Below are 26,711 nucleotides of genomic sequence, written 5' to 3'. Positions count from 1 at the left end.
GTCGGTCGGAATAAACGCCACATGCAGAGCAAATACAAGCCCTCTCCACCGATCCATGCATTACAACTCAAACACAAAGAATCATCACTAGTCAGACGAAATAAAAAAGCTGTCCCGTGCGGGAATCGGATGGTCCCGGTGACGTCGTGAAGATGCACAATACTTGTTTCTGAGATCACTAATTCATTTTCTTTTTTTTAATAAAGCATGGATAACATGATTACAATGAGTTTATACAAAGAAACATATAGAGCTATGTATATATTTATATATATATATATTTATATAGTTTCTAATAAATACAACTTGCTCTGTGCAAGGTGTGATGAAGAGTTTCACATAGTGAAATCCAGCCGGGGAAGAGCATGCATTGGTCTGTGTGCTAATGCCGTGAACGCTGGTTTTTTCCAGTCACATCCAGGCGCTTAGAATGAAGGGGTGGAGTGCCTTTTCCCAGAATGCTTCAGTGATGACACTGGACAAAACACAGATTTGTGGTTAAGGCTTTGCTCTTTATGTGTTTAGCATGTGCATTTAGGGCTGGACTAATCAACACGTTCATACTTACATGAATTATTCTATATTCTTTTACTCTGACTCAGCTAGAAGAAAGAAAAGAGGCCTTCATCAATCCGAGCAACTACAGACAGCTAATGTCCACATGCTGTTGGCTGGAAAACGTTGCGGTTTATTCCCTTTTTAAGGGACTGGAAATTCTTTCATCGTTTACTCACCCTCATGTCAAATCTGTATGACTTTCTTTCTTCTGTAAAACACAAAAGGAGATATTTTGAAGAATGTTGGTAACCGAACAACATTGGTCCCCATTGGCTTTCATTGTATGGACACAAAACCACTGAAACATTTCTCAAAATATCTTCTTCTGTGTTCCACAGAAGAAATAGTCACGTTCAGGGTTTAAACGACATGAAGGTGAATAAATGATGACAGAATGATTTTTGGGGTGAACTATCACTTTAAATAATATCTTGCAAGCATATTAAAAGGGAAATTGACTTATTTCTGATAGAACAAGTGCATTTGTTTTTTAATAAAACTATAACAGCCTCACCTTTCTCTCTTCCATTACGCATGTTCTCCTCTTCTTCCTCCAGTCCGTCATCCACTGCGAGATATACAGATGTTACAATAACCGTAAACATCAGGAACAGAACACACAAGTTAAGCACATAAGATCACCTGAGTGAAGTTCTTTCACGAGTGACGACATGGTGTTGGTGATGGAGTCTGCGGCCACCAAAAGATCATTACGGAGATTTCTTGGTACACCTGGATGAAAACAGATAGTCTTTAGATCATAACATCGTGACCTTAAGATTTCATGTACAATTGAAAATTCTGTCAACGCTCACCCTCACGTATTCCCAAACCTGTTTGACTTTGTTTCTTCCATGAAACAGAAAGTACATATTTGAAGAACTAGTCTTTTTTTAGAGGATAATGGAGAGAGACAGGAAGTGATTGGGAGGAGAGAGTAGGGTAGGATTGGGAAAGGACGCGGAGCCTGGACTCGAACTCGGGTCTCCCACGGCGCAGTTGTCCCATATGTTAGGAGCACTGTCCTGACCAATAAAATTAATGCTCGTACGCTATTACGCTAGTATTTTCAAGTTGTCTAATAGCTTTATGTGAAAAACAGACTCTAGTTAAGGGTGTTATTCACTTACTTATTCAGCCTTCTGTAGGCTGTCAAATGCTATGAATTTGATACAATCAAAAACATCCAGATGAGATTTTTGAATTTAACCGAATGATTCAAAGATCTTGCCTGAAATTAATCTCTTGCTAAGAAAAGGAATATTGCTTTCACCACCTCTCTTGAACGTCACAAGGAGAGCCAGGGGGATGTGAAGATTTTTAATCTACATTACGGAGTCACATAGATGGTTTCCTTGGATGTTTGGTTATAATATAACAATTCATTGTACATTTAATTTATACGAATATCCATTAATATTAATAATAATATTTTATTGTATTGTATAATAATTGTATTAAATTCAACTAAAATTACTCAACAGTTACTGATTCTTAGAAGGTCTACCAGAAATTCAGTTGATTATTCTAGGTGTGAGATTCTGATTATGCTACATGTGCTTTTCTGTCATTTCAATTGTGTAATCGTTGGTCTGGATATAAAATGTATCTTTTGTGTTCCGTGTAAAACAAATTACAGGTTTTAGGTTTAAAAACAAAGTTAGAGTGAGTAAATAATGACATAATTAAAATGTATTAGTAAAGTCGTTGTTAAAACAATTCAGCAACTATCAACTTCCTAAAATAAAAATAAATAAATAAATACAATTAAAAAAACAGTTTGTAAAAGAAGTCATATTTTATAAGAAAAATATATATATATTGAAACAATATTGGAAAAATATGAGAATTATTGATAACAGAAACTGTTGCTTTATTACATTTATTTACATTTATGCAGTAGGCAGTCAAAGTTATTCACTCACATACACACATCAGACAGGCTATACTTTTTACAGTTATAAAAAATGTTTTCTCTTAACCTTACAAATCATTTGACTTGAAGGTATTGGCTTAAACGTCTGATACTAGTTTTATGGACAAAAACATAATTGTTCAAAAATATATTAGTTTCTTTTATTACAAAACTAAAATAGTAGTTCATTAAAATGATTTCAAAATGTACGACTTTGACTGAACAATGAAGAAAAATCAGTCCATATAAGATTCTGCATAGATAGAAACGTCTTGAATATTTAAAAACCATCCCAGCGGGAGACCACAAGAAGTTATGTAATAAAATGCCAAGAGAATATTTCTACACTAAAGATGGCAAACAAATGTTGATTTACTTTATAATTGTTTTGGTCGCAACATAATTCCCAAACTTACATTTGTGTTATTCCATATATCTTTGATGTCTATCAATTGATAACCGTAAACCTTTGAGTTTTTTCTATGGCAGGAGTGATAATGATGTGTATGCGCGTGTGCAGTCTCCTCACCCTGAGAGAAGGCATCCAGCACGTCATCTCCGACCCCTGCCAGGCAGTCCTGCGGTGTGTGTGTGGGGGTTGAGCCGGCCGAGGTGGAGCGGATGGGCATAGGCATGGTGCAGCTGGCACTGTGGCTGGGGGACGAGTGGGGTGAGCCCCCCGTCGGAGCCTGCAGGAGGGCGAGGGAAGCTTGTTAGTAGATATTAAACTAGCTGTGCAGCAACCTGAAGCTTCCCACAAAGGCTACAACTAGTGCAGACATTCAATGCAAATTTTTGGAGTTGTCTCTTAAGCGTATGTTTTGCATAGTATTTGGCTCACTAAAACGCCTGCGAGTGCCATTAAAAGAGCAAAATGACGTAAGATAAGAGGCGCACTGTCCTACAGACTGGTGCAGGGCACAGAGCCTGTGGACCGCTGCCAGGCAGCAGATGGCTGGCCAGACTGCAGTCACATTAGACGTGAGGTGCTTAGCCCTGATGAAAGGAGAGCAGGTTTCTGATATTTGGCAGGGAGACGTCTGGCTCGCCCCATCCGGCTGGGTCACAAGAACGAAGCAGCAGGGCTTGACTGGAAATGAGAGCTTCATGTCCGCGTTATGAGGCCGAGGCGCCTGCGATAAGCTGACCAGATATCTACACTATATTCTCATTACGTAACTTTATGGTGTTGAATGGTGTATGTTGAAGGATAAGGTCATATAACTATGCAAATGCATTTTTCAAATTCAACATTTTCATTTTCGTATGAACTAAACCTTTAAATCACTCTCTTTATATTGTATAAGCGCTATATAAGTTAGTGGAAAATGAACGTTTTTCCAAACAAAACCAATTAACCTGTCAGCTTTTCAAAACGTCTTTGTTTTACAACACACAATTCATATGTTAAACTGTTTGCAACTGTGACCAAACGTATTTACGCCGAAATGCTTGAGTTTTCAGAACACTTACCGTCTGCTTCTGCTCTTCATCCTGCTGTCGAGATGAGTGAAAGCAGACACGTGAGAAACCAGGAGAGAGAGCCAGAAAACAATAGAGAGAAAGCAGGTGTAGAATGAAAAAACAAATCATGTCTTCGTACGTTCTACAGTTCACTGTTTCACTGTAAACTTTCTCTGGTTAAAAACAAACATAAATCACACACGCCTAAAAGAGTGACCTGCAATTTTATGTTTCAAACAGAGATGGCGACAGAGAGGCAAATGTTACAGATTGCAGCTTTAAGAAACGATAACTAGGAGTTTCAAACCTTCAGGAGTCTCATGAGACCTTCAAGCTGTACCATGAGTTCTCTTCTGCTCTCCTGCAGGGCCGACATGCGCCTCTCCAGCTCGTCCTTTCTGTGCCTGCGTCAAAATACACAGATTCATAACTTAATCACCACGTGCGTCATAAAATCAATGACTGCCAAATGGGACGTATGATGGAAAACAGTATTTTCTTTGCTCATTTGAAATAAAGAGGGTTCCTTGTACTATGCAGACACAGCTCCCTTGTCAGAGCACACAAACTGAATATAAGTTATAAAATCGATTATTAAGAGTCCAAGTATTGGCACCACAACGATGTCCGTGATTATATCATTGCAGCAGGACCCGCCTAGACAATGGTCATCTATGTTAGAACCCACCAAATGACAGTATATTTTTAATGGAAATATGTGGGGAAAACACATTTGTTTTCTTTAAATAATGTTGATATCATTTCTTGGTAAACTTAAATGCCACATAGTTGCAAGACCCATTTAACAAATTGTTTATTTAATAAAATGAATACACAATCAAATTCAACAAATGTTTTATTTAATACAAATATTATGTAAAAATAATATATTAATGGTTATATTACTAACCACTAGCACGACCCGATCGACAAACAAAAAGTTTGTTCGATCGAAGTTAACTTCGAGTCATGCGTCCGATGAAACCGTCTATAAGTTGAATAGCAGCCAGTCATAGCAGTGATTATTTATCAATTTAAGAATTGAACATACTGTAAAAATAGCAAAATAAAAGTTGCGTAAAGTGTCATGTACCACCTTAAAGCATAACATTTAAATGGAAAATGTTAAAAATGATCCCTTAAAGAAAAGACTGATACAAAACACTACAGACAATAAAACTGCATCTCATTTAAATCCAATAAGGCAAAAAACTGTGTTATCGGTGCATAATGGAAAGTACTCGCTGGAGACCAACATTATATTACCAAACTCATTTGGCTCATTTATGCCTCCTGGTGCCCATAAAAGGTACTTGATATAAGTGATTTAAACAATGACCACAGGAGATAAAGTCCCAGCCAGTCAATTTAAAATGTCTTGTTGTGTTCTTTCAATAACCTCAAATGTCTTGCTTAACTGTTATTCTGAAGTCAATGGTTTTAAAGTGATATTAATGTTGGTAGATGTGGACAGATTAGGTCCATTAGGTTGGTTATTTATATCTTATATATTTAAACTGTTGCATACCGCAGCAGTCGCAGCTCTGCCAGTAGAGTGGGGTTCTGCTGGGCTTTCTCCGGGGTGGGTTGTGACGCCTGCTCATGTTCTAGACGCAAACGCTGGATTTCCTGAAGTATCTCCCTATATGCATATCATACCAAACACAGGAACATAGCACATACTGAAAGGAAGCACTCACATTTTATTATAACAGTCTTTGAAGTCACAATGGCTTCATAAAAGTTGCACATCATTATTTAATTGATGCTAATAATTTAGGAATCTACCTGTTTTTGTTCTCCAACTCAGCAATGAGCTGCCTTTGTTGCTTGTTGGCATCAAAGTTAAAACTCAGGTCTGTTGGAGGGCATTGCTGAAGAGAGAAATCATTAGAGGGCAACATTACTGATCCTGAGCAAAATCTATTAAAATGATGCTGTAAAGCCCATCACGTCAAACAATACGCCGCCTAATTATGGAAGATAAGAGCCAGATGTGCAATAGTGCATGTTCTTTAGTATTTACTTCCGTGTTATTATATTGAACAAAAATGTGTCCTCTGGCGACCTCGATGACATGACATTGTGTCTGGTAAAGTTTAGAATCGGTGTAGTTATGGACGGAGTCTCACAGTGGAGTTACTGGCCTCCGCTGCCAGGCGAGCGGCGTATCGAGCGATGAGACGGTGTTCTTCATCCAGTCTGCTGGGACTCTCCAGAGTGTTACTGTTCAGACAGAAAGAGAGAGAGAGAGAATCAGAAGAAACACAGAAGAGTAATGAAACGCTAGATGGATGAGGACAGATGTGTTTTCTCAAATAAACAGGATTAATGAAATATATGAAATGATTGATGATGGAAGAAAGAAATCAGGGAATTGGAAACTTTCTAGAGTACAAGCTACTCATAATTTAACCTGATGCTTTATTACATGTGTTATTACCAGCTTCTCGAAATGTAAACACTCGGGCAGCACATATGATTAATTCTTAAATATATTTGTTATAAACATTTTTTGAATATTTGTGTGTGTGCGTATTTATTTAGTATTTTTAAACACCTGCACATATATTTAAGGAAAACTTTGTATTAATAACGATTCATTCATTATAAAAATGAATAAACGTTTAGATTTATTATTTAAAATGTTGGTGATTATAAGTAAATACGTCAACATGTCTCCTAAATATATAAACATGTACGTGCATGTGTTTATAAATACAACATGAATCGTTTGACAGCACTTAAAATAGTAATTTAGTTTGAAGGGAATTGTGTAATAATGTTTTTATTGACAAAATTGTATTTAAATATAAAGCAGATTATCTGGGACAAAAAAGGGACACAAATCTGAACACTTATATACATTTATATACAATAAACTTATTTATTTAGTCTTAACTTATTTGGAATTTATTGAAACTTATTTTGATGAACTTATTTATTAAAGTCATATTTTGTATTTTAAATCCGTTTACTATGAAATGAATGAGACCCGACTGTGACACTGTAGTATAGGAGCCTTGCAATTCAAAGTATCTTTCAATAAAAATTGCCCCTAAAAATATCTGCGTCTTTGTAACTTTGTAGCACTTCTCATACAACTCCCTCTCCAATATGTAATATTCATAATACTGCTTCATTGTTTTCCTCACTATTGTAAGCCGTCTTGAAAAAACGCCTGTAATTCCTCAACACTTCCTCAAGATGTAGATAACCATTGTTATAATAAAAAACCTTCACAGCAGCTACACTCTGTCTCTATGGATCTAGAACACAGCCGTACAGGATCTGGAGTGTGGGTATGTGAGGGTTGTAGTGTAGCCGGGTCTTATGTTATAGGGTTTGGCATATGGCTGGAGCAGATGATGGAGCATATGTTATCCTTCTTCATTAAGCGTTCTACAATTAGGAGCGAGTCAAGTGTGTACATGTGTGAATGTCTATATTCTGGCTGCTAGACACCATGATTCAACACAAGCACACGCCACATTTACTTATCACATATACTTAACATAAAACATTCAAGGCATTTGACTGTCTATTCTGATAATACAGGATAGTGAATGACCTGCGTTACACCGCTGTGTCAATCAAAATGACCCCCGTCTGTGTGACCTGCCTCTATATCTCTGAGGAGTCATTCTTTAAAAGGGCTCTTTAGATGCCAGACGTCCCGCAGAGAGTCATGATGTTTATATAATAAGTGTCACGCAGATAATAATCCACTAGAGACTACTTTGTGCAATGGTTCCCTTACAGAAGCTGTAAGGCCATGGAGGTGACACCTATAGGTCCACGTTTTATAATTGCAATGTTTTATAAATAAAGAAATAAGAAACACTTTGGACAAAATGTATTAATAGGTGATAATAAAACTGTAATGTGTGATATTTTTTCAAAATACATAAATCAGAATAAATAAGCTTTTAATTGATGTATGGTATGCTAGGATAGGACAATATTTGTCAGAGACACAACTATTTGAACATTTGGCAACCTCAGATTTCAGATTTTAAATAAGACATTTTGAAGAATGTTGGTAACCGAACAGCTCCGGCACCCATTCACTTCCATTGTATGGACACAAAACGCTGTTCGGTAACCAACATTCTCCAATATATCTTCGTTTGTGTTCTGCAGAAGGAAAGTCATACATGTTTGAAATGACAGTAAAGGGTGAACTATCACTTTAATATACTCACATGAGGTGTGACTGAAAGGTGGAGTCTAGGATTTCATATCTAGTGGCAGGTGGTCAATACTCACTTAACTTCAAATTAAAAACTAATTTCGAGCAAATGGAAAATTATATTTCCGTTCTGGCAGACGGACTGGCCGTGATCCAGCAGACGATAAATTCTACACAAGGCCACTTGCCCTTGAAAGCTCGACCCGCTAAATGAAGGCATGCTGCAGGTGTCAGCAGACGAGCTCTCGTTTTTTTCGTCCTTGAAAACCGACATGGTCAGAGTTTGGATGAATTTCAAGGCGATAAGAATTTCACATGGAATGTTGTTGTTGTTGAGGTTTTGAGTGTTAGACCATAAGAACGGCCATGAGGTTTATACACAGGGCTGGTAGCCATTTGAGCAGCATCCAGAACTCTTGTCAGCTTTGCACTAAGTGTTACCACTGAAACGGAACAGGAGGATGATTTTATCACATTGTGGAAGTTAACATAAATCTGTCTGGTTCTTAAAACTACAAAGGAAGTCATTTAATAAGGTTAATCAAGCATAAAGCGTAATAAAAAGTGTAAGAGGACTCTGTATGGTGTATTATAAATATTTTCCATGTTGTAGTGTGCTGTTGTGTTTTGTGCATAAAAAAGGCATGTTTCAAATAAAAAATATGATTGTCTTTTCTAAATCAACAGATTTGATGTTCCATATTAAATATCAATAATATATATTATAAATAAAAACACTTATTATAATATTAAATATAATGTAATAAATATAATATAAAAATATTATAATTTTTTTGTAAAAATGTTAAATATAACAATAAATCAATTGTTACTCGCATATTAAAATAATCATAATTGATACATTACTTCTATATACATATATTTATCATTTGATTAGACTCACTGTTCATTTTCTTGATCACATTAAACATTTGCAGCAATGTGTACATCCTCTTGTTTTGTTTTTATTTGTTAATATGGATATGAATATCATCATAACATCATAAATTATATTTTTGGCTACGCATTACGTGTCCGTCTGCTACGCCACTGCCCATACAACCAAAATGGCATGATCCCCGTTGCATAACACCTCTGCGAAGATTCGACTGTGAGATTGGTAGTCGAATCAGGCTCCTCTTATTGAAGCATCGAATCTATTCGGTGTCACCCCTAGAATTGTCACAAGTAGCAGACGTAGGCCTATTTGATAGCGACCGTTCGTACCCAACATAATTACATAAGAATGCTAAAGAGCACTCCTTGTATCCCAGACATCTCCATTCTTGCCAAAACAAAGATTTTTTCCCTAGATTCCAGTAAACAACGGTGGAGATGAGAACAGGGTGTATTATAATTGTGCATACATTTTTGGCTCCCCCAACAAAAACCCCATTACCAGCACTTAACATCATTCTTTCACAAACAGCACACGATTCTAAGACCGTGATGTTGCGTCAAAGGTAAGAGTCTGTGTCTTCGATTTCATATCCAGTGGCAAGTCATTGACAGAAGCAGAGATAAAACGAACATGTGGCGCAGACATTCTCTCCCGACCACTGGCCTGATTTACATGCGTCAAATCTCGATCGCCAGAGGTTACCGAGTCGAGTCTAGTCGGGTTTCTTTAAATGACTCTGATCATTAAAGTCAGGGGCTTCGTGCAGGATGAGGTGTTACCTGTTCCACCCTCGACACTGGGCTATATTTAGAGCAGAATACACAAACTCTTCCCCTTCAAAACGTATCACATCCGGTCTATTACAGTGATTAGCTGTCACGACATGCGTTGCTCTGAGACGCAGTAAGTATTTTTTGCATTTACTCGATATTACGAGCTGTCGGGGGCATGACATAATGCCAACAAATGTTACAGCTTTATTTCCAATATGAGTTGGAATGAAGGCGGACAGCATCACAGGCTGACAGGGCGGCTTTGGCAGCTGCTGTAAATATAGCGATCTAATGAAGAATGTGATGAAATGTTTGTGCCAGAGTTAGTATTGAAATACTGAAATTTATGTGAAAGTGATAGTTCACCCCAAAATGAAATTTCTATTATCATTTACTCGCCCTCTTGTCATTTCAAACCTAGCACTAGAAATTGCTTTCTTCCACAAAAGACAAAACAATATATGTAGAGTTTGGTTCCAAAATGAGATCAATCTTCAAAAGTCACATCTTTATATTGTGCATTCCAATGAATATCAATCAAACTGCAGTTGTTTTTTATTTAAGCCCTAATAATAAAAAACTTACACAATAAAAAAACATGATTTTTGAAAAAGTTATCTTTATAGAAAAAAGAAAGTCATACAGGTTTGAAATGATAAAAAGGGAAGTAAAAATGATAGACTTTTCATTTTGGGATGAACCTGACACATGAAATTCCATAATACAATATATATCTAAGTAAATATTCATTGAGGAAATGTTTCTGTTTGAAAACATAAAAGCATGAATAGGATTGTGAAAGGTGGGCATTCAGCCCCTACTTTAAAGTACTAGTTTACCCAAATATGAAATTTCCCTCATCGTTTACCCTCACGCCATCACAGATATAAACAAAAATAAACAAACACGAATTGACATATGGTGTCATGTTGACTCTCGTTGGTTCTTGTGTGTCTTGTGATGAAATATGCATATGAAAACTAGTCATGTGACACCTGAGAACACTTGACCTTGACATATGGCGTCACTTTGACTCTCGTTGGTTCTTGTGTGTCTTGTGATGAAATATGCATATGAAAACTAGTCATGTGACATGTGAGAACTAATGAGATTCAAAGTTATTGACAATTCATTGAATTTCGGTCTGATCTGTTTGTGTACATTGACACCCAACCTACACGTCACCAAAAATGCTCTTACATACATGTTATTTCACTTAAAAAGACATTTATTGACCCACTGAAGTCATTTGGACAGTATGAAATATTTGATTTTTAAAAATCTGAAATAACAGTTTTAAACAGCAGCCTAAGGCAACAGATCCATAACTAATATCCATTGGATGATTATTATTTCTGGCCCGAATCACAACAGGCAAGAAAGCAATTTCAGAGGCGAAGCAAGTAATGAAATTTTGATTACAAAGACAAACATTTATTTGGATGATGATGAATCATGCACAACAGAATCAGGGCGGTCTATTAGAAAACAAATCAACTTTAAGTTCATGTTGAGTTTAATATTGCACTTGAAGGTCAGATGCCGACTAGAAACAAAGCCATTTGTTTTAGAACCACAGCAAAAAAAAAGCCCGCCCTACAAACTCTATTTCTATTCCCTATGAGTTTATCTTCCGGATCACCTTGGGCTGTAACCCAGCCTGACACACGTGAGGTTTTAAAGACATTAGGGCCAATTTCTCGATTCAAGTTTTTAGTCTCCTGCCTTTGAAAGGCAAACATTTTGCTCAATTTTGAAGAGATACCATAAACACGACAAACATTCAGCGCCAAGAAAGTCGCCAAGACGTTCCTCTCATCCGCACCCGGCATCCTTTCAAAACAAGCCATTTTAGATAACAGGCTTAAGTGGAGCGGCTTAAACACACACACACACACTTAGCATGCAGACAGAGCCTGTGTGAAGCTCTTACCTTTTGGAAGGCGCGGGCGCCCCAGAGGAAATGAGAATGGTATCATTCATGTTGTTGGGCACTGGTCTCAGTCGACTGCAAAATTACAGAGTTTGAGTCAAGCATATCTATAAAGCTACAAATGCCACTCACGGCTGTCCAAACAGGAGGTGTCAAACCCACAAAATGTGCTATTTTAACCTACATTAAACCCTCCCGTCATAATGGCTTTTTAGACGGCAGACTTTTAATTTAATGCTATTTGCCCAAATTTAATTAGATTAACGGGAAGACGAAGAGTTTAGAAGAATTCTAATTAAAGCTGGAGAAATGGGAAAAGGTTGAGTGGAACGGGAGCGAGTGACATTGCAGAAAGTCATTTGTGTGAGTAAACAAATCCACAGGAATTATCTGGACCTGATGCCCAACAATTCTGATGTAAATACACCGCCGATTAACAATACATCTCTGAACATGAGTACCAAACACTGTCTCCTGGAAGTTCATAAGACTTTTGTCCATATTGATTCAGAAGAATATTTATTATGATATATAAATGATAATGCTTTTAGACTACGTAGACAATTACTGAAGACAATGCTTTATCTGCCTTAACAAAATAACACGAAATAAGTATAACTTTTAAAAGTTTAAGATAAAATAATTTAAGGTTTTTAAGCATACTGATCGGTCAGATATATTTGGTGGTTTAAATACCCATGTGATGTTTCTCTTATATTTTTAAAGAATGTTTTTAATGCATAATTGTCAGGTAAGTGAACTGTCACATCCATAACGGCATAAAACGAAGCATAAAAATTAAAATATAGTAAGTGTTATGTCCTATGAAGAGCCATCCCTTCATTTGTTGGGTATTGTTGCTTCTGGTTTGAACATTTTCACCTCCTACGGAGTATGTCGTCTCTCAAAACAATGTGCATACTTTTTGTCACAACGCATATACATTTTTCTCTTTTCTGGACTCTATCATCAGGGGTTTAGTAAAATATAAATAGATGATTCAATATATTGGTGTTAATTACATTCTCTAAGAGTTTACATTCTGACTCAAAATGTCACATCCATAACGCTGGATGGCATTGCCCAAATATTAAAAGCTACTACTGTCACATAATTTTGCCTATACCTAAGTTTACTAAAGCTACAACAAAATGCCGGTAACTACGTGTGCTTAGTTTAAGGGTTAATATCTAAGTACACAGCGAGTACATAGTATGTACACATAGAGCAGAACTACAAAATTTTTACAAATATTTGCATTATTACGGGTTTCTTGCATACAGTGAAAACAGCAAAATTACACAAACTGCCCGATTTACTACAAATTTCATCATTTTTTGCAAACTGGACTCACAAAACAACTGAGCACAGCTAAAAAAGAATACATCCACTACCGACTTTTCTGATTTGTTTTCGTATTAATGCCTACAAACACTGCAAGTTCTGTAATATTTTTAAGTCTTTCCTGGTAACCTTGTTATCCGAGCCCCTGCTTACTGAAATCCAAAATTCTCAAATGTAATTTCTCAAAAGAGACATCCAAAAGCATGTTGGTTTCTAGTTCAGGAGTCTGATAAAAGCAGCGGTCGCACGCGATGGTTGAATAATTTGTCCCCGTGTAATATTCCCCGTGGCTGTTAGCGTCATGTCACACGGCTTGTGAAATGCTATCTTAACGCAATCCAGACGGGCGAGCGGCGGGCGTCTCTCCTAGACCTTAAATGAAACTGCTGACAGCTTGCACCGATCTAAACACATGGCATCTCTAAAAGCACACTAACACCCCGACACATTTACTATAATCTCACATTAAATATGACGCGTATCCATTGGTTGCTGACTGAACAATCTATTCGAACCAATAACTCGCTCACCTCCCGCAGGGTAAAGTGCACCCGTCTGTCAAAGCACGAGACGCCAAAAGTGACCGCTCCGTCCAGCTGCCAGTTCTGCTGTCAGCTCAGCTGAAGGAGCATCTCAATGCACAACACCGCTGCTGTCTCCAAGGAAACCTTACAGTCATGTGACACTGTGACGATCCAGACTCTCTCTCACTCTCTTTCTCTCTCTCTTACCTAATCCTTGCCGGCTCTCTGTAGTCGCACACAATTTCATATCCCAGAAAACTGTGTTCTTTGCTAAAAATGTCCCCATTCCTCAAACCTTTGTTTCCGAGCACCCCACATAACTCATCCATATCAAATATTCTCCTTTCCTGGAGCAGAGAGTTTGATTTACACCACAATATCCATACAGAATGTAGCCCACACAGAAACATAACTCTCATATTTTACACTGTAGAACGTGGGTATGTGTAAAACTAAAGCACTTTTTTTTTGCTGTAGAATTGGTCTACTTTTATACAGTTTTTTCTGTGGATAAAGACAGCTGTTCTTCAGCTGTCAGTCTTCAGATGATTTTATTTACGAAAGTAACATTACGGTCATTAGGCTAGTTTCGATTTTTTACGCAACTGAAGCTGTCAAATGCACATATGTATGCTTCGCCCGCCTTGTAAATACATTTGTATACCAGATATCATCAAAGATGATTCATAAAAACGCACTATATAAAGATAACCAAACAACACAACTGTAAATGCACAGTATATTGTATACAGCAGCACACTAAACCTCTCAGCATTTCTTAAAAAATCTACTCTACCTTTCCCTTTTAAGTGTTTTTAAAGTGGCCATAACTCAGACAGTTTCTGCATGTCTCACGTTAATCTTGAGTCCTTACAGAATAGTATCTCGCCCTTCAAATATCCTTTGAGTCTTTAGGTTGATCACATTTATAAAAGACAGATACAGCTGTACGATTATTTCCGACAAAATACGCCATACGCCGCATGCGGGGGGGGATGGGGTGGAACTAAAGCACTGCAAACAGACATATGACTCAGTTTACTTACCGTGTGCGGATAATGTCCGGCATCTTTTAGCACTTCGACCACGCCATCTATCAGTTTCAAATGATCTCAAAATCCAGCGTTATATCCACCGTTTATATAACACACATCACTAAAATGGCGTGAACAAACAAACACGCACCTCTCACTACTGCAAGAGTAAAGAGCAGCAGGTCTCGCTCGACGGTTTATGCGTGGACGGGCTATTTCTTTCGCCTTGCCGAGGGTGTGCTTTTCCTTGAGAATTGCCCAATAAGGGACAAGGAAACGTTGTTACGAAATGGATTTTCATGCTGGAAAAAAACTTTCCGAAACCTACATGAGCGCTGGGGGAGTGTATCGAGCACAGAAATACTACGTCATACGTCCAACTCGTTTTTGACCATGTCAAGCTGAATGCATGAAACACCGTTGCATGCCCCCGTTAAAACCTGTAGAAACCACAAACATTAGATAATAAGCTGTTGGGGTCACCTGAGAAGGTAAACACTATATTCCAGATTTACATTTCACAGAAATATTATGCTGGTGGTCACCCTGCAGTCACTGAATAATTCACACTTTGGTAGAATCGTAATGCAACCCTCCGTGCCTTATAAAGGTATTTTGGGTAAACTTAAGTGGTTCTCTCCAGTCAATGCTCACATGGAGCAACACTTTGTACAACAATAGCATTGGTCAGATCGCTTTAGAGTAAAACGGGTAACCTCACTGCTCACTTGTACCATCTCATCACTTTCAGCCACTATATCTGGATATCAATTCATCTCAGCCCAAACAATCCGATCAAACCAAGACAAAGTAGAGCGCAGTCTCGGGAGTACCTGCGAGGGGCGATGGGGGTATGTTGCGAGCAGGGCGGGATGAGAGCCGTGAAGGAAAGGCGCGAGGTCGGTAACGTGAGTGATAACAAGCGTCAGCTGTGCGTGCACCGGTCTCGCATCTCTCACGGAGGAGCCCGGAAGCGTAAGAGAGGAAGGGCGAGAGAGGACCAGGCCTGGACTTCATGTTGTGTTTTATTATGTTTGTGTGCATTTTACTTTCGTTTTATAGTTTGTTTATTATATTAAAAGCTGTTCTATGTTCTCCGGTTCCTTCTTTTATTGAACGGTGTCAGTCACATTCCTGTTGTTTCATATTGTCCCCACATTAAAAATCTCCAGCCTTATCCGATTCCATTGCACGAAAGCTTTAATCCATTGGACGAAAGCTGTTTTTACCGGCACGCACCCGACAAACATTCTGCAGATGATTTAAAAAACGATATGTTCTGCGCCGCTTAGCTACATGTATATCCACTGAATATTAGTCTGAGACATCTGTGCCTGCCTATGCTTCAGACCGCCCTGCAGAACTCAATCTGTCAGATCTGAGAACATCAGGTTTTTGTAGCCCTCATACGCAGCTGTCAGCAGAACAACATCCCAGCAGTTCATCAGAGAAATACGTCCCATTTTAAAACGCTCTCAGTGTCTGTTTGATTCATGGGGTTGAGCGGATGTGGTTTTCCTTAGCACTGACTCTGCAGCGCGTGACAGTGGAATGTGCTGGATCGCGTTGATGGATATAACCTTCAGGTCAGAGAAAACACTATGTCTATGCCGACCGAATGTGAGGTGTAGTAATAAGCAGTCGGAAATGTTTGCACCGATCCATTGGCTGCCCGAAATTCTGGAGGGGCTATAAATCTATAAATTCATTTTAATAAATAAAACAAACAGTTTAAAGGGGTATAAATACAAATAAAAACTGTGTGACATAACAAATAGCATTTAATAAAATGAAAATATAACGAATTTCAAGACAATACAATTATTAAAAAATATTAACATAAATTAATAGAATGAGTTATATTATTAGACCCTAGCCAAACACAGACCGAAATTTAACTGCAGTCCCAGTGCGCATGTCTGATGAAATTGTTTATATATATAAATTGTTTAATTTTGTTGTATGTAATTTTATAAACTAAACAATTTGTTGAATGGGTGGGTCCTGTAGGTTTGTCGCATTTAAAGAAACCGTATTGGACATTGATACTGTATCTAGCAGTTGAGCTTGGATATGCAGTTGGAGAGGCAAGTTTTGCCAAGAAGCGGTTCTTCTCAGTTTCTTTTGCTTGTTATCAGAAATAATTTACAGGCACTCCATTGTTTGGAATTAAAGCAAGCATTGGGAAAGTCTCTTTTGGTCTTTGTCTTTGTCCGTAAATAGGAAGCAAGTATGGAAAATCGAACAAGACTTCCCAGAACTAACTACAGTTTATAAAAGCCATGTGCAGGTGATGGTATTTGAGTGTGACAAACGGATATTTCAAGAGTGTTTTAGCTGCTTAGCAATCTGAATTTGCTAACTAAATATAGAACTTGATGAAAGCAGATCAAACGTGATCTTCAGTCACAGTGAGTTCCGAGAAAATGTCATATTTAAGTCACAGTCTCTTCTAGATGTTGAGGACTGTGACTCTGAAAATTAAACTCTGTTTAATAAGACTTCTTATATTATTATTGATCTACATAGAAAACTGTCTATTTAACTAATTTGGTGCACACATAAACTTATATTGATTATAAAATGAATTATTACTGATATTTACAAATATATTTACAATGGCGTACACTGAAATGAGATGAGATACACAAGGTTAGCATAGATTAAACTCAAGCTAAACCTATTAAAATGTTTTTATTCATTGAAATAAAATAAAATATTGGCCTAAAGATTATTTAAAACATTTAATTTTGCTTTACACCGTGTCTACACCGGGCGTGGTGCGATGCGACACGGCAAAAGACAATAGAATGCATTCGAATGCATCCACACTGTGCAGCGAGACCCGACAGACCCATTAGAACGGTGTTACTGTAATAAAACCTTTTTTCTAATAACTAATTTCCTTGCATTTGTTAGCAAAGATATTGATATAAACAAGATGCGTCACGGCCATTAGAATGAATGGGGAGGAACGCGACTCTCAATATGGCCGCCCTAGCGAAGCTTTACGCATGCGTAGTATCTAAAGCAACAAGTAAAGAAAGTTTCTATAAGCGCAATTTGATCATAGGAAACAAACGCTTTGGTTCCGTTTACGTCATTTTGAAATGTTTTTTTATAAATATGTCCGTTAATTGGGATTTTAGCCAGCGATTGTAGAGTATTCCCCATTCACGTCTTGTTTGTAACAACTGCCCCAACTGCCCGGAGGCACGTTGCAAACATGGCCACCAAGTTGCACAACTTCCCTAAAAGGACTTTGTCAACGTGCAATGCATTTCAAGCATGTTTTACAACTGTAATACATTTTTTCTCTATTGTTTTGGATCATGACAAGCGTGTCTCACAAACCAGTATGGGAGCATGTGGTTGGAAAAGAGGAAACGATGATGTCACACAAAACAAAAGAAGATTCAGAATACGTTTCAGTGGCTCAGCATGTTATCCATTTTGGTAATACAAGAAAAAAAGAAAAGCATGTTTTTCCTCTTTCGTGTGCATGTGAAAATCGTCTACGGTATAAACAGGAATGTAAACATGAAATACATTTTAATTGAATGTTGTCTTTAATGTTTGGATTGATTCCCTTCAGACTCCTAAAAGGATTCCGAAAAAGTCTGTGGGCTAAAAATATTTACACTTGTCTTGTTGGCAGACATCCACCATCTCTTGCTACAGACATTAAGGGTCAAAGAGAATGTCTGCGAGGGAAACATTTGATTTAAAGAGATGGTACGTCTCAACAGAGATCAGCAGAGAAGCAGTCTCAAGGGGATGTGCCTCAGGTATTATCGGCGGCTTCCATTAAATTTAGAAATCCATCAGTTTTAGTGCAGCTATTCTCTGCCAAGTCTGAAACGCCACTGGAGCATGACAGTGCACTTTGGCTATTATTTTAGTCCCTATAGGAGGCAGTCTGTCTAGGAGAGTTCTTAACACTGGAGGATCTTGTTTTTTATAGCATACGTCCATTTGGCATAAACAAAGCGGGTACACTATGACAAGATAGGTGTGATGTTGGTGACAGGGTTTTCAACAGTGTTGATCCAGACTGCCACCTCAATATTAAGAGTAATAGAGTTAGAGCAGGGATGACACCTTTTTCTAGGCAAACGTTAGCATCAATACTAAGGGGGTCGCACACCGGACACCGTACGCTGCTCAGCGTAGCGCCATTGTTTGTAAAAATGAACATTTGTTTTCTATAATTGCCAGTGTCCAACACAGATTTGTGCCCATGTTGTATTATTTGAGATATCTATGCAAGATGATGTTTAACGCCCCAATAACGTCTTGTTAGCAAATGGTGTTTTCAAGACACAGAAAAGGGTTTAAAAAATCAAAGGTGAAGTATTACTGGTGTGTTTTATGTCGTAAAAAGTTTAGAGGTTTTGTCAATCACAGACCTTATTTCACCAGAAACCCATACAAAAATACTATTGACTTCAGTACATGCAGTACATTATAGTGTCATGACATTACAATGCATTTTTCCTAGATAATAACTAGGCTAAAATATCAAAAAATGTAGTTCTGTGCAAATATTGATGGACCCAACTGTATATACGTCTATCCCTCATCCGCAGTTCAAACATTAAAGGCATAGTAATATAAATGCCTGTAGTCATTATCCGAGCTGATGATACATCACATGGTTCATAATCAAATAACGCTGGTACTTGATAAAAAAATGAATATTGTAAATCTGCTCTTCTTTTCCTCCACATATGTACTGTGACTTTATGGACTTCATCGATCATCAAGTTCATGTGTGAGTTAATGAAACTACTTAAAGACCAGGGTTTCTGTGAAGGCCTGAGATTGATTCAAGTCCCCGATATTTATAATGCACCAAACGAGAAAACTGCACCCATATATTTTTTTACACGCAGTATCTTTCTTCTTGGCATTTCCTAATTACATTTCTTTCCCATGACGGATCTGTAGATCAATATTCGCTCTCGATCTTGCTATAGTAATAAGAAACATAATGTGAACTTTTACAGACAAGAGGACGTGATTGTAATTATTATGACCTGATTGCAATCTGAATGTGAACAGTACAGTGTGTTTCTCACTATTCAAAATATGTTCCAAGATTATTGACATAATGGTCAAGATTTTTGTAATAAACTTTGTGACGACGTTTAAACTTAAAACTTCAAGTACGTAAACTTCGACATTATTACATCAGAACCCATAAATCTCCAAATGAAGTCATGATAAAAAGTTATATAAATCTTCATCTCCTGTCATGAGAATTGTCTCCTTGACAATGATGAGTAGTAATGCTTCCTGAAAACTGTGTAGACTAGACTTGAATGAACTTTGTCACTGAGCAGGTGAAGGAGAGCGTCTAAATACAATAGAATTAGATACATTAAACACTATAGGTTACATTTATTAAGATTAGTTAACTACATTGGTTAACATGAACTAACAATGAACAATTGTTCTGTAGCATTTATTATTTGTTTTCATGTTTATTTCAACATTTTCTAATAGATGGATTAATAGATTTGTTATGTCTGTTAGCTTTAGAGAACTAACATGAACAAAGATAAATAATATGGAGGACCGGGAGCAGTGTTGGGCAAGTTACTCTGTTAATGTAATAAAATTACTTATTAGTCCTTTAAAAGGACATTACTAGTTACATTACTACATCCTATCCCTCAAAAAACTAAATGACCTCTTTAGCCTTCTCAATCTATCTCGCAACAAACTAAATGAAACCTGTCTTCAATTATTTTAATAAATTAATTCTGCTCATTCCATAATAAATCCTGTCATAAATAATAATAATAATAATAATAATGAAACTCTGTGACATTTTAACTTAAAACATCAAATATATAGCTTATTGTTAGCTCATTGTTAGCTCAAGCCTATGCATGTATTTGTGATATAAGACAGCATACTTAATTCTGATTGGTCAGTCGTCACATCTGCCAAAACTAATGACACACTTTCATTTGGCTACTGCGGTTCATCTTGACCTTACAAATAACCTTACTTTTAATAAATAAAATATATAAATATGCCTTGTTAATAACATTTAGGAAAGGACATTTCTGAAAGGAAGAGGCTTTGTAAAATAGCTAATAAACTCAACATTTTGTGTCTTGCAATTTACTCAAACGACAAGTAGCCATGTAAAAAAGCATCAAGTCCTGCTCACCCTGTCAATCTAGTACGATGAAAACACTCGACTGTAAGCTAAATGTAATCACAGTCAGACAAAACTGTCCTGTCTACGCAACCACCTGGAAATCTAAGACTTGCGATGGAGAGCCACTTGTTGTCCGTGTTTCATTCACACAGTCCAGAGCTGGGAATGCAGAGACTTACGTGGTGTGCACTAGGTCCTGAGGTCTTTCAGCTGCCTCTGGGAAAACCGGGTGAGGGGGCTCTCCAATCGGCATACAGCCCAGAGATTTACTGATGGCATGACTGAGCTTCTTTGCTGGAGACTTCTGCAAAATAAGAAGCACGAGACCAAAAAGCTAAAATACTACAACTACTTCATACCCACATTCTTCACACAAACAAAATCGAAAGTACCTTCTTCTTATGTTCGACCAGAATATTTTATTATACATCATTTAATTTAGATTTAATAAAATATATTTTTGATTCAGCAAAATCCTTGCTCGGAGGTTAAAATAAAACCTTTATGGCGGTATTAAGAAAGAAAAAAAACTCTATAATTGGATTTGAGAGGGAGCGCGAATCGTTTTCCAAGATGTTATTTCCAGCGGTGTGACTGAGCTCTGGGACAATAGTTAAAAATCGTATCAATGGAGCTGTTAAAAAATGAAGCTCTTGAAATACCAAACAATATTTTTTAGTTATCTGTGCTGAAGTTTCTGTGTGAAGCCTTTGTTTCAAATGCAATACAAAGGGTGAGCTCATAGAATTGTGGGATACAGTACCCTGTTGTATACTAAACATTTCAGCAAATTTGATACAGTTAGGCCATCAGCCTGTGTTTACAGAAAATCAGCGTACTATGCACCGCGCAAACAGCAAAGAGAGAAAAACAAATGATGCAATAATATAATACTAATCTGTATTACTAACAAGAACTATTCATAAATCTTAAAGCCCCAGTGAAATAAAAAATGAACGTTTTTTTATTTTATTAAAAATAAGTTAGCCTTAAGCTCGTCTATAAATGCCCCAGATGCGCAGACAAAATTCCCATTTAGAAAATATAAGCGTTTAAAACTGACAGTCTGGCACGTGCACCTCTCACCAAAGTTCTAATGACAAATGACCCATCACTAGTAACACTGATCTTCATATTATTTTCATAAGACCACTGTAGCTATAACGCTGTTTTGCCAGGCTGACTGTGTGCCGTAAACGAATCTCTATTAGTTATTTTAAAAGGGGGCGGGGTCACGATGTCTTGCGCCCTCAGCATTTTTCCGTTGAAATTACGTCCACACATCAAATGATGCTGCGCGTTCCAATGCATTGCAATGGGGCTTTAAAGAGACAGTGCGTACCCATGAGGAGTGTTCCTTCATCTGGTGCTGGTTGCTATGGGGACCGTTGGCATGACCGCGCCAGAAGCAGCTCTGACAAAGCTGGTAGCCATGGCACTGCTGGCAGCGGTACCGGAAACCCATCATGCTCTCATTCCGGCAATACGAACATTCCACTGGATGAAAGACTGTGACAGATAAAAAAATGTTAACACATATTTGTTGTCGCCCAATATTCCACGTTCTACGTCATTCGTTTTCAAAGATGCGTCCAGACACACTGGACGATGCAAAATACATGTTAAAAAACATGCAATCTCCCACTCCTCCAAAAGTAGCTCGTACCATTCTCTACATTAGCGAGTCGGTGCATGAGAGGTAGCCAGACGAGGCACTGTGGGGGTGGATCTGCCATCAACACGTCCAAAAATTTATTCAGCAAGATCTTCTTCTGACAAAGAACAGATAAGACATTCTCAGTACATTCTCAGTACGACTCAGAGACAGGTGGAATAAGATCCCAATCGCTTTAAAGGAACTCTTGCTGTTATCTGAGGGAGATTAGTGTAGTCACCTGCTGAGGGAAGCATGTTCTCACAGAGTGCTCCGTGTAGCCGAAAGAAGGTCCCTCGAATACTGCCGTGGGGAGCTTCAGCACTTCCCTCAGGAACTGGTCGAACTTGGCAAAGACCATCACCCCATTCGAGTCTGATATCTGAGAAAATATATCTAAAGGAGAAAGAAGTCAATTTAAGTAATATCATAACGAAAGAAATTAATAAATATTAGAGCATTTACAAAATCAGCAATGCATGTTTCATTTATCATATCATATATGATGCATGAGGATCATATTAGTTATGTCAATTGAAACTGCGAGATAAAAAAGTTCATCCCATTGAAATGAGATCACAACTATATTAAAACAGCAGATAAACACATTTGGTATAACATTTACAGTATTCATTTAGCAGACGCTTTTGTCCAAGTAGGACGAGTGTTCTGAGACCGTCGCTGACCGTTCGAAGCCTCAGATGTCCAAATTCGCTGTTTTTGAGGAAATGGAAAAAACACTGTACTCTGTCACTGGATAAACACTGTGTTGTCACAGTAGACAAGCACTTTTTTTAACGCTTTTATTGCTTTGATATTTTCAAACCCCAGCCACACACATAAAGGGTGACTAATAATAATGACTTAGACCCTATGGCAAAACATTCTTTTATCACGAAATATGTTGAAACAAGGTTTCAGAAGGACAACAGCGGAGCGATGCGGCATTTAACAATCTGTCTTTACAGCAAACGATAAGCATATCTCACATTAGCAGTGGTCTTACACGCTCTGTGGCAAGACTAAATAAGAAATAAATACAAATAAATAAATAACAACACAACTGAATTAGAAAATTTCACTACTTTATACGCAGCTAAAACGTGTAAAATACACATTTAAATTTTAAATTTACTAATTATGTAATTAATTTCTATTATAATTATATTTTCAATGTAATCAAATTTAACATTTCTAATCAAATGTATAAGATGTATCAAGTTACTGGGAGGACTAATCATTTTGTTAATCATCTCTATGATCATTTTACAAGGACTTCAGAATGTAATTTTGAGTTTACCCCGAATGTACACAAGAGGGCACTAAACACTCAGTGAAAATTTGGGGATAAAAAACACATGCTGTTTATCATTTTGAGTTTAAAGCTTGTGCACGTGTCTTCAAAGAAAGGTATGTGTTATGTTACTGTGTACTTATAATTCTTAAAAAGATGCATATTAATAATTTAGCAGAGAGAAGTTACATCCCACTAGAATACACTCAATGCTTATCAATCCCACCTCCCATCATTTGATGTCTCTTAGGAATTTCTTTTTTCTTTGTAAGTCATCTCTGAATAGCTGTTTAAGTAGTATAATACTCACAACGTAATTTGTCAAGTATTTTACCCCCACTCATGGTAGCTAGCATTGCCTTCATGGCAAACACTGTAAGTTTCCCATGGCCTTCACTGAAACACAGAAAACACATTATCAGAAGATATTCTAAGCCATTTTCCTACATATAAAAACTCCATTCGCACCTGTCATAAGTAGCCACGATGAAGTTCAGCAGCAGACCAATGGACTGTTCCACGTTTATCTGGTGGGTGGTGGGCAGCCGCTTGTTGAGCTGGTAAAAGATGGAGGACAAAATGGTCTCCAGGCGTGACACATTAATCTCGGCGTTGTGGTCTAATGTGCTCAGGCCGTTATCACGGAAGGCTTCGATCATGTTCCACACGTCCACTAGGTGAACTGTGATGGGGAAGATGAAAGTATCTTAATAAAGGACTCGGGAAAAAGATTGAACTATTGATACAAGCATGTACAGATATGGAAAAATCAATACCAATCCAGTTTTGCCTTTAATCAATACATTAATCATGTATTGTGGCAATTTCAGTCCAGTGTCTGTTGAATTTCAACACAAACAAATATCAGGAATGAAAAAGTCAGCCAACGGCAATGTGAAAGACTGAGAGAATGCAAAAAATGAAAAGGCTTATCATTTATTAATTTTTAACTGATCATAAAATACACATTCAAATGAATATTGTGTTGTTTAAACATGAACAATAACTTGTTTTCTTTTGCTTTATTAAATATCTGAAAACATTGCATTGCATTTTTGCCTAAATATACAAATAATATATGATCCCAGAAGCCAAGTTTCCACTACGCAGCCAAATGAGGGCGAGCTGGTGCATGCCATGGCCAGTTGGGTTCCCGCCGGATCCTTTTTGTAACCCAAACTTTCAGTGCAGGCATCACTGAGTGGAGAAGCAAATTCAAAAAATCCTAGTCGTCCAAGTTTTAGGAAACATCTCTCTTAAATTCAGAATCTGTCTGGGTAGATGCGTTTTAAAGTTGTAGTGCTGTTATCTTGATAGAGCATCTTAAAAACTCTGAGCTTCATGTGTGAGCTACTAAAAAACAGTGAAACACAATACAACAGCCGAAGCTTCCCATATAAACATATCCGATTTTCACCAAGCGATTATTGTGGCGAAACAAATCACAATAATAATATTGACCTTTATTCACTCAAAATTATCTTAAATTTAGATTATTTTGTGTTTTCTCTTGTTCTTGGCCAGTGAATCACAATGAAAATATGAGTGCAAGGAAACTGTATTTGTAACCACCGTGAGTCTTAAATCACAGGTGGTGAATTATTTACAATATTACAAAGTGTAGTATTAACACAATCATGGTTTATAATATCTCGGTTATGGTCCATATAGGAATACAAGAATGTGTAAGACAAACTGATAAACCCATTTGCTGGGGTTTGTAGGTCACTGACAGGCTTATATTAGATGCTCTGGAAAACAGCCATGTTGACTTGTGAGGCCACATTTTTGTAATATATCCGATGCTTTACTCGTCCACAGTAGAATAATGTCTTTGAATTTTTCTCATATGAGGGAATTTCTATTGATTTGCTGTGTGCAATACATTGTGATTTAATCACATCACGTAATAATGCAATCATTTTTGTCAAACTATTGACAGCCCTGTTAAAAATAGCGTTACAAATGATTTACCCCTTAAATTAGGATAAGGTCTAATGGCATTTGAGAATGTACAAAATATGTCATGATCCTGTCCTCCTTGTCAGGTGTTTTCTAGTTTTTTGGACAGGGTTGAGACAGAACCATGTCTTTTGTGCTTGTTGTGTTTTGTGTGGAAGCACGTGGCCTTTGTGGTCACTTCGTTTCATGTGCTCTCCTGTCCTGGCCCCGCCCCCTTGTTTCCCGTATTCTGCCCAGTGTAATTATCCCTTGTTAGTTTTCCCCATTTAAGGCCCTCTTGTCTTCAGTCCCGTGCTGGTTTGTTTTGACTCTTTCCCGTATCCTACTCCGCCTTGTTCCAGCCTTGTCCCCAAAGAAGTGTTTATTTTCGGTATAGTTCTTGTTTTGCCCCCTCGCGGGAAGTGTTTTATTTTAGTGTTCATTCTACCCTTGGTTCTTGTTTATTTTCTGTCCGCCCTGTCGTGGGCTTTTTATTTAAATAAAGTATTTTCATGACACAAATCAAATAAAAAAGTACTTACGGTTGCATCTTTTCTGAACAAATCGTAGCTTGCACGCCGTCCTATACGTTGAGAGACGGATAACATCAAAGTTTTGTGCCCCTGGTGAGAATTACACGCACCAGTTTTATTGTTACTTTCAAGTTACTTTCAAACATGAACAGCTACAAAAAAAGGTTATACATATTTTACATATATTCAAGTTACAATATTGGCAGTTCTACTGGAACCATCAATTCGATCCTGCAGTTTGTTCAAATCAGTTTTTATTTAAAACTGCAGTCTCTACGCCAGTGAATTGCCTTGTGGCAGTGACAGATGAACAGGGTTCAAGGTTCTGTATGTGTTTGCTGTATATCGTGTGTATAATGCATTGTGTAGGAAATGTTCGGGGTTGTTGTCAGCTCTGAAAGCAACTTACTCATCTCCATGAAGAGCTGTCTCTTCTCCACCATGGCCTTACTGCTTTTACTTCCCTCTTCAATCAT

General features: G+C 37.5%; 1 protein-coding gene across 1 annotated transcript; it reads right to left on the bottom strand.

Annotated features, from left to right (window-relative positions):
• Positions 1-425: 425 nt before the first annotated feature.
• Positions 426-26,711, bottom strand: dtnbb (dystrobrevin, beta b; the record flags this gene model as incomplete). The annotated part of the gene is made up of 18 exons (XM_079457908.1): positions 426-475; positions 1,073-1,126; positions 1,201-1,290; positions 3,003-3,162; positions 3,947-3,967; positions 4,245-4,341; positions 5,466-5,579; positions 5,726-5,811; positions 6,070-6,163; positions 11,737-11,811; positions 20,993-21,117; positions 22,156-22,322; positions 22,480-22,585; positions 22,709-22,863; positions 24,072-24,157; positions 24,230-24,443; positions 26,245-26,325; positions 26,645-26,711. The coding sequence occupies 18 exons, from the start codon at positions 26,709-26,711 to the stop codon at positions 426-428; spliced, it is 1,842 nt and encodes a 613-aa protein (XP_079314034.1).

Source organism: Barbatula barbatula (genome assembly GCF_947034865.1).
Source record: "Barbatula barbatula genome assembly, chromosome: 6".
Classification (NCBI taxonomy): Eukaryota; Metazoa; Chordata; class Actinopteri; order Cypriniformes; family Nemacheilidae; genus Barbatula; species Barbatula barbatula.
The sequence above is the reverse complement of the archived record's forward strand: the minus strand, read 5'-3'. Positions and strand labels throughout refer to the sequence as shown.